The sequence below is a fragment of the Rhinolophus ferrumequinum genome, chromosome 19 (assembly GCF_004115265.2).
Source record: "Rhinolophus ferrumequinum isolate MPI-CBG mRhiFer1 chromosome 19, mRhiFer1_v1.p, whole genome shotgun sequence".
In the NCBI taxonomy this organism is placed as follows: Eukaryota; Metazoa; Chordata; class Mammalia; order Chiroptera; family Rhinolophidae; genus Rhinolophus; species Rhinolophus ferrumequinum.
Window position 1 is genome coordinate 39918136 of NC_046302.1, and position 16312 is coordinate 39934447.

The following is a 16312-nucleotide window of genomic DNA, read 5'->3' on the forward strand; positions in this document are numbered from 1 at the left end:
TATGTTGTAACTTTCTGAGGAGCCGCCAAACTGTTTTCCACAGCAGCTGAATATTTCACATTCCCAGCAAAACACAAGGGGTCTGATGTCTCCACATCCTCGTCAGCACTTGTTCTTTTCCGTTTTTTTCTTTTTAAAATTCTACTCATGACTTTAATTTTTTTCCTCCCAGTCCTTCCCTGCCTAGTCTTGTCTCCCTGTCACTTCAGGTCTAAACGTAAGTGATATTATTGCCTACTTCCCTGCGTCTCACCTGGCCTCCTGCCGCCACTTTCTGTCCCACCCCCCGCGCCTTCTCTTGGTCTCACCGCAGTGTAATGAGCAGCGACCGGGACGCAAGGTGTTCTCAGCCCTACTTTAGAGAAGAGGGAAATGCAGCTCAGGAGGCAAAGGAGCTTGCCCACGTTGCAGAGCCATGATTTAAGGCCTTCTGACGCCATCCAGCGCCCAGGTCATCACACCAGAGTGTCCTCGAATCAGCTTAACCCCCTGTGGGGACAGAGTCCCAGAGAGCAGTTCCCAGGCTCTGGGCCTCACGTGGAAAGGTGCTGCCTTGGGTAGTAGATGGCCATCAGCTGTGACTAGTTGGCCATTAGCCACTAATATAACGGCCGTGGCTACGCTAGGGGGTTGGTTGGTTGGCCGAGAAGGGAACAACAGGTTGCAGATTGTGTGGATCCTACTTCCTGTGTCTTGCCTGGCCGCCAGCGAGACTGGGGTGCAGGAAGACCCTTTGTTGGGGTACTGGCAGATGTTTGCTCCCTATGTCTCCAACCCAGCCGCCAGCGAGAATATAGTGGTTTGACCCCTCTATCTATGGCTCCATGGCCTCGCTATATCCTGTGTTCTTATACGGGGAGCAGAACCAGAGACCCTGCATGACACCCCCTTAAAACTTTATGCAGAATCATATATATGTGTGTGTTTTTTGGAGGGAGAGGTGCATCATTCAGATTCTCTTAGGGGACCCCAGCCTCTTACCACACTTCCTTTTCTCATTGTCCTGCCTGGGTAGGTTCCATCAGAACTCTCGGGGTCATTTTTTGGGGGGTGGAGGTACCCTGTTAGAAGGAGACAGAGCAAAGCAGAGACCCAGCCACGGGGTCCCCCTGGCCCTGCCTCATGCCATCCACCCATCACTGCAGGTTCAAGCCCTCATTCAGCAGCATGAAGCCATTTCCTCCTGAGCTGCTGAGCTGCTCAGAGCTGTGCCCCAGCCCCGCCCCACCCCCCATGCTGCTGAGTTTAGGATAGCTGACCTTTCCTCAGCAGGTCAAGTTCATGAGCGGGTTTTCAGCAGAGGTGACACATCCCATCTGCTCTATGGTGGGAGCTATTGAGCTGGGGGTGTGCCATGAGAAGGACTGAGCATTTTGTACTTCGAAAGCCCAGTCACTAGGCCCACTGGGTCCCTTCGTGGTGCTGGGTACTGTGAGGGAAACACACACACACACACACCCCACTTTATAAAACATAGTCCCTGCCCAGCAAGACTGTTTACTATTAAAAGGAGATATGAACGCAGTCAGGATTGAGACTGTGAAAGACTCAGTTTTGTGATGTAGACATTTAGAGAGTCCACATTATGAAATAAGCTGCCGGGCGCGTAGTTAAAGTACATGCAACGAGGGTTAGAGAGGAGAGCACTGTTGGAGGATGAACGTGTTGGAAGCTCCCAGTCTCGCCAGTGTCCCCTGGGAGTGTATGGATAGCAAAACCAGTGGGGAAACTGAGACCCAGAGGGCAGGAGGGCTGAAGGTGTTTGATAGGGAATGCATGTTGAAATCAGGCTCTCCGAGGTGTCTGCACCAGTTCACACAAATTAACATCATAAGAAATACTACTTGTCTGTAGCAATAGGTGATTATCCAGGGAAGGAGAGGTTCCCCTGGTGCTGAGGGCCATTGTCCCCTCTGGAGCCAGAGGAACCGGCTGTACCTGCTCACCAGCGACAGGCCAGGCTCACCCACTCAGGGAGCCTGTATGGTTCGCTGACAGTCGTCTGGGGTCTCCCCATACACACCTGGCTCTGGCCACGTCCTGTCTCATCCAGGTTCTAGGAGAGACCAGGTGCAGCTTTCTATGGTCCAGGAACTGCCTTATGGGGCACAGGACTCCAGCACCCCTCAGAGGCAGGGTACCACTTGGTTGCACTCAGTTGCCAAGGCTTCCCGCAGCTTGTGTATCCATGGAGGGATAGAAATCGGGAGGAGGCTGTTGCCTTGGAAACCCTGTTGGCAGCAGTGACTCAGCTGGTCTGTATCAACCTTCTGCCCTCTGAACCTGCATCCTCCAGGGGGTTGGGAGCCCCAGACAGGGCGGGCCTAGGGCCCAGGGGAACACAGCACTCTCTGCCCACCAGAGGGGCTGCGGAGGTGAGGATGAAAGGCCACGGCTGTGCTGGGCTAGGCTGGTATCCGGCATGTGGTTGGAGCCAGAGGTGTGTGACACACACACGTGACCTGGGGAGGTGGTGTCAGCCATTCTAGTAGGCCAAGCGTCCCCAGGTCCCTCCTCCCCAACTGCCGTGGCACTTACGGCACAGGCGACTGCCAGCAGTTGGTGCCTTCACAGGCCAGCCTGTCTTTACCAGGCAGAATTGTTAGTTAAAAGGTGGTTGGATGTTTCCAGAACCTTCTTCGTCTTCTCATCTGTAGCCCAGCACATCACGAGCCTGGGGAGGGAGTGGAGGGGGTGAGAACTCTCCTCCCCTCCCTCCTTACACCCTTCCCACCCCAGCTCCACCTGCCAGGCCCCCAAACTGCCCTTCCAGCCTGGCCCTCCAGGGTCATCTTGCCCCTTTCGCACCCCCTTGTACCTCCTCCCCACCCCACTCCAGCCACATGAATACAGACATTTCTGCTGGCCACATGCTTATTAGCTCCAAGCCTTTGCCCTGCTGCCCTCTGCCTGGGACATTCTCCCAGATTCTCTGCTTGGCCAGCTCACGACCCATCTCCCTCCCTCTGCCCAGACTCTTCTGGAAGCTGCTCCTCTGGGTTCCTGTAGCACCTTTTCTGATCCCTGACCCACCGCCAGGCTATGACACCGAGAGCCCAGCCTGTGCATTGTTTATACTGGGGCCCAGCCTGAGCCGGAACCCACACAAAAGCACTTGTGAAATGGGGGTGTAGACCATATCCCAGTGCCCTCTTCCCCCCAAGCCTTTGCTCATTTTTGCAGGTTTTTCTTCCTTAGGGTTCCAGGACTGCTCTGCCCATAGGTCTTTGGTGACCCTTAGCTCATGCTGCCCCCTACTGGTGCTCAGGTGCATTGCCCCGTTAGATGAGATTTGGACGCGTTTCCTAAGAGCCACAAGCTGTGGAAGAGCAGGAACCATGTTGGATTTATTTTCTGTGACTCCAAGAGAGGTTGACAGGGCCCCCAACACAAGAGAGGCTTGGCAAATATTGAACAAATAACCTAATTACTCTGAAATTTGAAAGTTGCCTTAACTCTGCAGCCGGAAAACACTGCCGCCTACCCCCTGAGCAGCCCTCACCGTACCTGGGTCCATAATATCGTAATAGTAGAGGTAACCAATATACACTTTGCCCAGGGCATGTGCCTATCCCTGTTCTAAGTGCTCGCTTCATATTATTTAAAACTCACCACAACCTAGGGAGGAGGGAGGGAGCTGTCATTCTCTTCACTTCGACAGATGAGGAAACTAGGAGACCCCAAAAAAGGAGTGACTTGCATGAGGCTGGGTGGGCACTAGGACTGGACCTATGCTCTTCCTCACTGTGCTGCTGCTTCCCCAATAATAGTAACAACAGTAACAGTAGTGGGAGTAGACGTAGTACTAGTCGGAGTAATATTTTTACCTTATTAGTTATTATATTATACAATTATTATCTGTATTTACCATAATATAGTTACAGTTCCATATGGCATATTCAGTATGGGTGTGTGTGTGTGCACGCGTGTGCACGCGCCTGGCAGGTTCTAAGTACTTCCCTACGTTTGTCCTCCCCTCCATTCACTTTATGAGGTCAGACACTATTAGTTATCCCCGTTTTTCAAATGAGGAAACCGAGGTACAGAGAGGTTAAGCGACTTGCACGTGGTCGCCCAGTTAGTAAGGGCGCCGCTGGGAATCCAGCCCCGGCAGTGCGGTTCCAGTCTGCACCTTAAGCGTGCAGGAGGCACGGACCGTTGGCAGTGGATCAGGGCCCATGTCTCTGGCCTGAAGGTGTGCCCGCTGCAGAGGACATGAAGACAGAGCACCAGTATCTGAGCAGGCCTGCCAGACTGGCCCAAAGTCAGGCCAAGGAGGGAGGAAGCCCCATGGGAGCGGGGGAGAGGCTGTGCGACCTGGAGAAAGTTGCTTGGTCTCTCTGTTCATTCATGTTCCCTTTAGTGTAATGGGCAAGATGATGGGCTTTTGCAGGAGCTGTGACAAGTTTGGGGCTTTTTATCAGCAAGGAGCTTAGGGTCTTTACCTGGAAGGGTCAAGAGGAACTCGGGTACTTTTGTGCCTCCCCCCCAACCCCCAGCTGGTGTCAGCTTTACTATTTGCATGAGTCCTCTGTCCTCAGGAAAGGCCTGTGCTGCCAGGTCTGGGGGCAGAAGGTCTCCTCTCAGGGATCTCCAGGGCCATTTCGTCTGGGTGGGACAGGCTGATTCTGCAGGCCCTGAGGGAGTGCAGGACCAGGTGTCACCTGATCAGCCTGCTCTTCCTGCTTGCCAGACTGGGACATGAATTCACCATCCTTTCAATGCCTTTATGTCTTTTCTGGTCCAGGTGTGGAAAAGGGAAGCTGGAAGATGGGGATGGGATCAACCTGAATGACATCGAGAAGGTTCTCCCCACCTGGCAGGTAGGTGCAGGGGCAGAGTGTCCTCATACCCCTACTTCACCCCCCGGCTCCTGATCCTGGGGCTGGGCAGGCCCTCAGCACTCCCCCTAGCCCCTAGCACCAGCCCGGCATGATTGGATGTACTGCCCCGGTATGTGGGCAGGGCTGGCCACCTGCCATCGTCCAGAGGGTCCCGCTGTGATGTGTGTGCAAAGGCCCCAGAGGCCCCTAGACGTAATGCGTAGTGTAGATCTGCGGGGTGCTCTAGCTTGTCTCTCACTGGGAGTCACACATGGGGCATATGTCACAGTGAATGGTCCTAGGTGGAGCGCCTCACAGAAGTCAGAGGCTCACAGCTGGGTGCCTGTCCCAACCCCCACTGCCAGCCAAAGCCAGGCACCCTCTGTTGCTGATGATCCCACCTGGTCGTTTTTCCACAGCGGGCAGTGAATCCCGGGGGTTATTCTCACGCAGTGCTCTCCCTCTGGGACCCCTGTCACGGGGGTTGCTGGGGCTGAAGCCCCTGGAGCTGCCAAGTACCAGGAACAGGGCAGACCGTAGGTGCCCAGGTCTGCCTGTCACGGTTCTCCTAAAAGGCACTTAGTTGGGTAGTGAGGGCCGATGCTGTTGATGGTGACTGTCCCCAAGGTCTGCTTCCCCGAAACGGGAGCTGAGGGAGATCAGGTGAGCTGGGTGGGTGATAGCCAGAAGCCAGATTTCAGCGTCCACAAACTCTCAAAAGTCTCAGGTGAGCTGAGGCTAGCACTGCTCCCCAAGAGCTCTGATCCGGGGTGGGCAGCTGGACGCTTTGAGCATCGTGACATGGATTCAGAGGGTGGGGGAGGTGTCAATTACGGTTCCAGGCAGTGAAACCATACAGTAGGGCAGAAGCTGAGACACACACAATTGGACTTAGAATAGGTCCTGTCTGCATTTTTGGCATCTCTGTTGTAAACTGCCTGTCGGGTAGAAGGGGGTTGGCTGGCCTGCCACAGTGATGACAACCCCAAAATTTGTAATCCTGCTCGGAGTGCGTCCCCAAGGTCAGATGCCGCTGGTGCAGAGGCCATGTGGACAGACTGCTGCACTGTCATGTTCTCCCACTAGAGGGCACCAGTGCACTGCTCTGGCGGCTCCACAGTTGCGTTTCCAGTGGGAAGGCCCTCATCCCCAGCAGCCAAAGGTGTCCTTGCCTCCTTACTGGTGTTCAACGTGCAAATTGTCCCCAGAAATGACCCAGGCCAACACTCAGGCCATTCCTCCCCAGAATAAGGGAGAGGATGAGATGGTGAAGGAGATAGCCACACAAGTGAAGGGAAGCCCCTGTATGGCCAAAATGTCCCCTGCTATGCGAAGGCCTGGCATTCCTCCAAGAAGTCCCCCACACACACTCCTGAGACCCCTGGGAACACTGGCAGTTCCCAGAAGGGCACACCCCTTAAGCCTCTGTCAGCTGCACAGCAAGGAGGGTGCTTGCCCACCGAGTGAGGGGTGCTGGCCGCATTCCCCACACCAGACGGCTTCGCCTGGGCCTGTAGGGGAGGCACCTGCCAGTGTGGGACTTTGGGGTTTTACAAAGTGCTGTCTTCTGCCTCTGGAAGGACAGGCGCTGGCAGGGGAAGGTGGAGCTCCATAATCCAAGCCAGGTTAAGCTTGACTATGTTCAATGTGAAGGCACGGGGCTCAAACCTGCCTCGCCTTGGCTCTGGCCCCCACACCCCCCGGGGTCTTCCCCCTGAGCTGTGGTAACTTGAGCAGTTTCTCCTCAGTGTCTCCTCAGGTTACCAGAGCAGAGGGAGCCGCACAGCCTCCGGGCTCTGCAGAAATACTGCTTCCCTGTTCCCTACACGGCCCTGGATGCTTGTGTTTCTTATACAAAACCCCAGTTGAAAGACATTGTTGTTGAATTATCCCGCGTCTTGCCCAAAGCTTTCTAAAAGGACATGTGTTGATCATTTTTCTTTGAATTCTTTGACAGCCAAACATAATGTCTGCTGCCTTTTGTCTGGCAATAGGAACTGCATAACCCAAGTTATTTCCCTTTTTGCTTTCCTGTTAGGAAATTTTGAAACTAAATTCTCTGTCTGGCTGCAGTTAATTATGCGCTCAGTCTGCCCTGGTCAGGTCTGTTGCTCTGATCTCTGGTGAGTGACCCAGGTTGGCAGTGTATACTGTGTAAGGCCCCCATTGTCAGGTCGGCATGGCACACGCCCCGAACAGGAGCGTAACTGAGCCAGGTGAGATTTCTGGCCTCGTGGATGTACCCAAGGCACTGTCTACCGAGGGGTCCAGAAGACTCGGGGGACGTCAGGTGGGATTTCTGACCTCATGAGAGTGTTGACAAGGCATTCTCTTCACACTGATGCAGAGAGGGCAAGAGACCGGCTAATAAAGGAGAGGACTTTGGAGTTAGGCCCCCGGTTGCCCTGCTTTGCCCCAAATAATGACAGGGTGAGAACCCCTCCCACACACAACCCCTCCCCCCCGAGGAATCTGAGGGGCAAATGAATTTTCAGAATGAAAATCACTGTGCGCAGAAGGATGACCCTGCTTCCCCTCACTCCACTGAGTGCTCAGAGGAACAAAAATGGTGGCGGACGCAGGAGCAGCTCTGTTCCCCCAGCAGGTGGCGCCGTTGCGGTTTGGAAATCCAAGTTGGTGGGAAGGGGCCAGCCCACACTGGATTGAAGTGGCTGTAGCCCAGTTCCCAGCCCTCCAGATGGGAAGGAGTGACTTTATTGTTCCCTAGAGCTATGCCAGCTCTGTTGCCAAGTCTTCTGGAAACTTCCAGGATATGCTAACTCACAAGCAAAGGATTATTAATACGTCCTGAGATGCCGAGGAACAAAGTGAAAATTCAGCTCCACCTTGCTCCCCCAGGCCCTGTCCTTTTCCCCAACGTGTGACTTCATGTCACTTCTTGGTCCCACGGGAGACACAGCCTGACTTCATTCACTGAGTCCCGCAGTATCGATCGAGCATGTTCCTGCGGACCAAGCATTGTCTCAGCCATGATGGACTGAGTTAAAATGCAGGCGCCGCTGCCTTTCCAGGGGACCAAGACACGGAACTCTCTTAACGTTCTTACTGAGCATCCAACAATGACTGTCGCACCAACAGTAACCCTGCAAACACTCACTGAGTGCTCTCCGTGCTCCGAGAACGGGGACGGTGCCTCCTTTTTCTTGCCTCGCTTTTCCTCACGTCATCCCTGTGGGGCACACAGTCTCAGCCAGCGTCCTTTCCTGGATGAGGCTGCCCTGGTCAGGTGGCTCTTTCTCAGCAAACCCTGCCCGCGTATCCTCTCTCCCTCCTCACTTTATTCTCCATAGCGCTCGGCGTGCATATGTTTCACTGTGTAGCTTGCATTCTCCCACTGGAAGGTAAGCTCCACGGGGGCACATACGGGGCCTATTAAATAGTGGGCGAATGACTGACTGAGCGCTGGCTTGCTCGTGTCCCAGAGGGACTCAGCCCCCGCGCCCCAGTCCAGAGCCCAGGCCTCCTTCACAGAGGCTCACGGGAATCCAGCACCGTCTGAGCTACATGTCTGCACATCATCTCTGAATTCACATAACTGCCCTGGCAAGTATAGGTTCCCTTGTTATTGTACAGACGACAGAACTGAGATTAAATATCTTGCCCCAAATCCCAGGCTTATCAGTGGGTGCGGGGGATTAGAATTCAGGCAGCCTGACTCCCCGGGTGCCCTTTGTTTAAGGGGTGACGCTGAGGAGGAAGAGGCACGGGAAGACCGTTTTCTTGTTCTAGGCGACGGTCGTCACGTACTGCAACTTCGGGGTGAATGTCATTTCCTTAATAAGCAAGAACAAGAAAACGAATATCTTGTTTTGTTCTACTGCCGAAGGCACTAAAAATGGAAAAAGAGGAGAGAGAGAGAGACAGAGAGAGATTGAGAGGGAGAGACCCCTACTGATACCTTTAGAAGAGGAAGAGATGATTTTTACTATTTTTTAAACCGAAAGTTTTCCAATGGCCTCTTTCTAATCCCTGCTGTCCTAGAATGCTGCCTCAGTTCTCAAGGAGGCGTGCTTACCTAGGAGGGCCCCTCTACCTCTCTGGACTCCCCACACTCTTGCTTCCTCCTTCAGGACAAAAATAGGCGCTGATACAACAAAGGAGACCAGGAGTTCTTCAATCCATGGTTTCCTGTCCAAGGCTGCCAGGTAGCAAAGCCCATTGGGAATGGCCAACGTGCTCTGTGAGGCAAGCCTATTTTTATTTTTGTTGTTTGGGGGGATGAAGACTTGGTGACAACTAGGAAACTTCCTAGGCAGCAGGCAGCAGGCCACCAGGACTGGCTTCTCACAGGGCCTGGGGATGGGAGGGGGCGAGTAGATTACAGGGAGCTGGGACAGCGGGTAGCAAGTGCTTTCTGGCTCTAAGGGGTCCAGAAAACATCCACCTCCCTTATAGAACAGCCTCGGTTGCCCAGAACACAACCAGGGGCTTAGGCAGGAACTGGCAAACTGTGGTCCACAGACTAAGTCCATCGCCCTCCCCCCGGCCTGTTTCTGCAAATACGAGGTATGATCAAAAAATACAGTAAATGTTTAAATTTAAAAAAAAATTATTATAGTAAAAGACACATTGCCATGAATTCCCCTCAAAATATTCTCCCTCACTTAGAACACACTTACCCCATCGTTCTTGCCACTTTCTGAAGCAGTTCTGGAAGTCCTCTTTCATGAGTGTCTTTAGTTGCGTTGTTGTGGCTGCCTCGATGTCCTGAATGGATTCAAAATATTAACTTTTCATGGTCCTTTTGACTTTGGGGAAGAGCCAGAAGTCGCACGGTGCCAGACCTGGTGAATAAGGTGGATGAGGACACACCGTCATGTTTTTATTTGACAGAAATTGCCATACCAGAAGCGATGTGTGACATGCAGCCTTTCTGTTGTGCTCAATAAATATGGTGACTGCCGCTGCCGAGTGCCATCCAGTGGAAAGGCAGGGATCTTCAATAGGGGAAGCGGCGTGTCGAACCTTGGTAACAGTGTAACAAGTTTCAGCTTGTTCAGTGCAGTCAGTCGGATGTGAGCTACGGTTGAGAGAAGGTGTGTTTTAAAGTATGCTGTAAATCGTCCTCCATCATGACAACGCTTCATGTCACACATCACTGCTGGTATACGGCAATTTCTGTCAAATAAAACATTACAGTGTGTCCTCATCCACCTTATTCACTGGATCTGGCACCGTGTGTCTTGTGGTTCTTCCCCAAAGTCAAAATGATTCAGGACATCGAGGCAGCCACGACAGCGCAACTAAAGACACACAGGAAAGACGACTTCCAGGACTGCTTCAGAAAGTGGCAAGGACGATGGGATAAGTGTGTTCTAAGTGAGGGAGAGTATTTTGAGGGGAATTCATGGTAATAGTCTTTTACTGTCATACATTTTTTCTTTATTTAAACATCCAACATATTGTTTGATCACACCTCGTGCTTTGGCACACAGCTCCACGCGTTCCTTCATCAGCTCACTGTCTGTGGCTGCATTTGTGCTGCAGGTAGCTCTGAGTGATTGTGAGTGAACCTTATCACCTCCAAAGCCTAAAGTACTCTCTGACCCTTTACAGAAAAAGTGTGCCAAACGCTGATCTAGAATATAAACAGGAAAAAAAAGCCCTGAGAGTGAAAGCAGGTGCCAGTGTCATCTCTGAATTCACATAACTGCCCTGTAAAGTATAGGTTCATTTCATCACTGTCGTCATCGGAGAGCCCTGTTTCCACACGCCGGACTTCATGCAGTTCATCTATAATCATTCTCTTTTTGAGCTCCCATTTCTTAAATGGAATCGATGCTACACCTGTTTGACTTACGTTGAAAGGCGATACTGAGGGTCAAAATGTAAACCAGGTCCTAGAGTGACAGTTATTCGTAAACTGAAAAACACTCTACAGATGTGATGTGACCCAGCCACAACTGGAAGCAAGCACAGAGCGGTGAACACCCAAGAAAGGTGCTAGGGAACCATCCAACAGGTCCCTTCTGTGGGGTTTTGTGCAGAGGGGAGGGGGCAGGGTAAGCTAGAGTGGAGAGGTAGAGACTGAGACTTGAAAGAACAGCTGTCTGCCTGTGTAGACCTTAGGCAGAGAGGAGACCTGCCTCCCCAGCCGTGTTGGCACCTTCTTTTGCTTAGCGTGGCCCTCATACCCGTGCACCCTTACCTTACCGCTCCCTCACCAAGATCCCTCTTTCATGGCCCTCTTCAAATTCTCCCTCCTCTGTGAAAGGGTCCTGGACGACTCAGACCACCCCAGTCCTCAGAGACTGTGTGGGTATGTGGAGGACTTGGTTCCAGGCCACTTTTGAGGTTCTCTGCTCGTTTCCTGCCTCTCCACGCGTTTGTGCTTCCAGAAGGAGGCCAACGTGGCCCTGGGCCTTTGGGGATGGCCAGGAGGTGAATCTGTAGAAAGGAACAAGAAGGCATGGCTCTGAGAGTGGCAGAAGTAAATGAGCCGTGGTTCAGAAGAAAAGGAGGCTGTGGAGAATGGGGGAGCCTTGGAGTCGTGAGGGGACATTTCCGTAAGCAGAGAGAGCAGGGGGTTGCGGTCCTTGAGGCCCTGAGACTCGACCAAATAAGGACCCGATCGAATGTTCTTGAGCCGGGCAATGCATGATGGAAGGAGGATTTAGGCGGCTGTGCGATAGGGCCCAGCCAGTCCTTCTGCCCTCCTCCTGGGGAATTCCTAGGGTGTACACATCTTCCACAGTGGCCAAGGAAGTTCTGTGACTTTGTTAGGGACAGGCCAGGGTCCCTTAAAAAACAGGACTTGCCCCCCAACCCCATGGAGAGGTCATCTGGTCCATACTGTGCTGTGGGCCAGACCATGCCCAGACCCTTTGCTGTGTGCCAGAGGCTGGGTCAGTCAGGCGGGAGGGAACACTGCAGAGTGTGAGGCTTACTGGGCCCAAGCAAGGCCAGACTGAACTCTGCCTCCGTCTCGGCCTTCGCTGGGCTAAGGGTGTCTCACAGCGAAGAGCTGCCCTCCCAGCCCTGCTTCGGAATGGCTTGGACTCGGGACACGGAGGTCGGCAGATGTGCTGTGTGCACCGTGCTGTGAGCAGGTCCTAAACCGGCCTGTGGGACCCTGTGTGTGGACGCTCAGAGGCGGGTCTGCCCTCCCGCACCCTCTCACCGCCCCGTGATTTCACAGTCCCTGCAGGAGAGGCTCCGAAGCCCAAGCTGACTGGGGCCACCCTGCCTGCAGCCCCGCCGTCCTTTCCTAGAGCAGTTTCCAGGGCTGGTTTAACACCCCGGCCTTCTTGGTGATGTCCTGTTGACTTGAGCGGAGCCTCGTTCAACAAGGTTGCGCCCTGGTCCAGAGCCTTTCCTCCTTTGTCCTTTGTCAGTGGAAGGAGCAGCTGAGGCTGGGGGAAAGGAAGGTGTTGCTAAGGGTGTGAAGCATCCATTATTCCTTTATTAGCCAGCGTGCCATTTCTGGTCGCGTTCTCCTTCCTGGCGGCGGTGAGCTTGGAGGCGGAGAAGCCGGTTATTTTCGTTTACCCCAGCTTCTCTCACTGGGAGCAGGCGGCCTGCCGCAGAGGGGGCGGGGGACGGACAGGGCTACGTGCTCTCCAGCAGGCATTTGTGAATGGGCCCCAGCTCCCAGGCCGCCCCAGACGCGCTGGCTCGCGCTGGCTGGACACCGTTGTTTCTAGCCCTGCAGTGGCCAGGCAGGAGGAAGCTTTCTTCTGGCCCAAGAACAATGCCAGGGTCAGCCTGGGGACCTCCCTCCTACACCCTCTTCCTTCCATTGTGAGGCAGCACACAATCCCAGGCCGCTTGGCTCTGCACAAGCAGGAGGGAGGGGGGACGGGCCCAGGGGACATTAGCCATGTATGCGACACCTCCAGGTCTGCCTCCGCTTCCCAGGCTGGGCATATGGACAGACAGACCAAGCACGTGTGAGTGGCTGTCGGTTCCCTGTGCTTCGTGAGGGGCTGCCAGCAGGGTGAGGCCACTGACTGGATGGCACCACGCCCTCCCCTTGTCCCCACTGAATCATAGCATGTCAGAGCTGGGAAAGGCCCAGACCTTCTGCCCATCACCCTGTTACACAGATAAGAAAACTGAGACCCAGAAAGGTATTCACCAGATGTTTTAGCCAACTTCTTATTGCCCTGCTTAAAAATTCTTTATTGATTCCCGACTCCCATGGGAAATCCCCAGACTTTCCTTCCCCCCCCCCCCGCCCCGTGCTGGCTAGCCTTCTAGGCTTCCCTCCTGTGAGTCCCCAATTTGTGCTCTAGGCTTGGGACTAATTAACAGGACCTTGATTAGCAGCACATGTCCTTCCCGCTTCATTTGCCTGCCTGTCACATACCTGTTCGTCAAAGACTGCCTGAAGGTCACCTCCTCTGTGCAGCCCTCCCTGATAACCACTTCCTTGTTGTATCATCTGAGCTCCTCCAGCTTAATATCTACCTATAGAAAGGCTGCCCCTCCACATCGTTGGTGTGTATATATGTCTTTCTACACATATACACCTCCCCCCACAACACACACTCCAAATCCTGAGGGCTGAAAACATCTTCACCTTTGCAACCCTTAAGACAGTGGTTTTCAAAGTGTGGTCCTCACCCCGGCAGCATCCGTATCACATGGGAACTTGCTGGAAATGCAAATTTTCAGGGCCCCCCTTTACTCCTACTGATCAGAAACTCTGGGGCCCAGTAAGCTGTGTTTTAACAAGCTCTCCAGACGATTCTGCTGCCTGGTGAGGTTTGAGAGTCACTGCGGTAGGACTTACTTCCAGGGAGTTGTGCTCTTAACCATTTATTCTTTTCCCCTCTTTTTCTTCTGTTAATTGAGACATATTTGACATGCAACATTGTGTAAATTTCAGGTGTGCAACATACTGATTTGACACATTTACTTGCAACGTGATTGCTATTGTAGCATTAGCTAACAGGTCTGTCATGCCCCGTAATGATCGTAATGATCGTTTCTTCTAGGGTTGGTAAGAGTTAAGATCTAGTCTCTCAGCAAGCTTAATGTTTACAATACAGTTTTGTTGTCCATCTTAACAAGTTCTTGATAATTTAGTAAGTGACATCACCTATCTGTCCCCTTCTGTTGGCTGCCAAAATTTTTTGTTGTTTGTTTTCTTACAATTGTTTTGCTTAAATAAAGGACAAAGAATCTTGTCCTATTTGACAACCAAGGATGTGGATTTGCAAAGGGCTGAGTGATTCAGGAACTACACAATCCCCAGACTCCAGTGGTTGTTCCTGTCACTAGGCACGCCCCAGATGACCCGTTGGCCCCAACAGCCCTGGGTGAGCCTCTGTGGATTGGGGTTCCTGTGGATTAGGGCTCAGTAGCTTTCCGCCCATCAAAGGGAGAAACCTCCGGAGAGCCCTGAGTGATACCGCATGTTTGCAGGTGGTCAAAGCCACAACCTGGGGTGGAGATATAGGCAGCCTTCGTTCAGAGATGGATGGAAAGCGCTGGGCTGACTATTCTGGCCCTTTGCTTTGGATCCCATCGCTTCTGTGTGCAGACTTACCCCCCTCAGTGTGTTGGGCGGTGGCTGATGGTGATAGAGTTTGTCCCTGAGTTCAGAGCCTCTGTCAGCAGCAGGCAGTGATACTGACGCATACTTGGTGGCAGGAGGAAGCTGACCTGGGGACAAATCAACAAACACTACCTTCTATCTACAAAGGGAATAATCAAAAGTTGACATTACATAGACTATAAATAATAACAGTAATGTAGTTGCAGGCTTAGCCAAACAGATGATGGAAAGGCTAAATATTGCCGTCATGTTCAGAAAACAACTCTGGCCTTTCCCTCTGAGGTTCAGTGCTCTGACTTTTTGAGCAGAGAGTTGAGAGGACAGAGCACTGCCCGAGGGAAACGTCCTGCCTCTGAGCCTTGCCTTCCCACCGTGAAATAGGGTGGAGGCTCTGCCATCCTGGGCCCAACTGTACCCATCCACCCTCACTCTTGGGGGAGAGGAGCTGCTTCTAGAGGAAAGACCTAGTCCGATTACTAAAGCATCATCTGTATTTTTATGTTCTCAAAAGAGCCTCACTTTTCCTTTTGGCACCCATCCCCTGGAGGGTTCAGGAAGAAGTTCGGCCCTCTCAGTCACATGGCAAGGCCATATGCAGCTCTGTTTCCTTCCTCTTCCTCCACTTCCGCAGGCCTCTCTCATCCCCAGGGTTTATAAACCTGGAGGACTTTTTTTCCATTACCGATGGGGAATCTAATTTAGCGTTTTGCTGCTTGTGACTTGGACTGTGTTTCTTCTGGGTCTCAGAGGTCTGCCGGCCTGGCTGGAATCCAGGGAAAGGTAAATAAAGTGGTGGCCACGTGCTCTGCTCGGACAAGCGTGTGATGCCGTGGGCTGCCACGCTGAAGATTCTGGGCCCTGGCTCCTCCTGGGACATCACGAGGCCCAGGGCTGTCAGCTCACAGCGGCCACTCTCACATGGACGTGGGTTTCACCCTCTGCCTCCATGGCTCATGTCCTCATCTCCAGCGTGAGTGTGTCGGAGCAAATGGTCCCAGTAGCCATTTCCACCTTGTACATTCTGTGGCTCTGGCTAACAGTGAGCTCCAACATGTTGATACCGTGTGATGCCCTTGGTGCCGCTGGGGTTCAGGAAAGGTGGGCTCTTGGAGAGACTTCATGTCTTCATGGGGTGTAGGCCCCAAAGATTTAGATCCATCTACCCAGTTTTTCCAAAAGGAGCACATGCCTGGGATTGACACAAATGAAATAAATAATACTAAAAACATACCAAAAAGTAAAGCATACTGAATACTTAAATAATACTTTTAACATACTACAAATTAAATCATACTAAAAGGCCCGTAACAGAAAATAGCAACTCCCTGCCCCATGCTTCCTTATGATATTGGTTCCATTCCTCAAAGGAACTATTGTCACCTTTTTTCGTTATTTTTTTCTGGTGTGCCACCATACTTAGTGTGTATGTGTGTGTAGACACACACATATATATATTTTAAAATATCTAATACTTCTAATTTCTGATATACTATTCTTTTAAACTGTGTGTTTTAAATTGTATCGATTTTCGATATTACCTCCTGACTTCCTATTACGGTAGATAAGAATTTTGTTCTTTTATAGTCCTATCTTCTCAATATAGTTATATCAAATCTTAGTTACATTTTTAGTCAGTTTATTACTTCATTATTGAACCCTACTCTTATTTTTATTTTGAAAAAAAAAATCAGACTTATAGAAAAGTTGCAAAAATAATACGGTGAACTCCTGCATACCCTTCACCTGATTCCCTAAGTATTAGCGTTTTCCGTGCTTGCTGTAGCATTCTCTGCATAATTTTCTTACTGTTTTTCTTGACAGTTTGAAGAATCAGTTGTAGAAAAGGATACCACTTTCACTCCAAATGTCTTCGTGTGTTTTCCTTAAAACGGGGACATTCTCTTACATAACCAGTTTCATTATCAAAATCTGGAAATTAACACTGATAGAACACTGTTACATAATC

The 16312-nt window shown here is 51.9% G+C and overlaps 1 protein-coding gene across 5 annotated transcripts in view; it reads left to right on the forward strand.

Moving 5' to 3' along the window:
* Positions 1-16312, forward strand: part of CTIF (cap binding complex dependent translation initiation factor) — a 262257-nt gene that overhangs the window by 101210 nt on the left and 144735 nt on the right. For all 5 annotated transcript variants that reach the window (XM_033087333.1, XM_033087338.1, XM_033087335.1 and 2 more), the window contains exon 6: positions 4748-4823. In XM_033087333.1, the coding sequence (XP_032943224.1) occupies positions 4748-4823 (76 nt within the window). The remainder of the gene's footprint in view (positions 1-4747; positions 4824-16312) is intronic.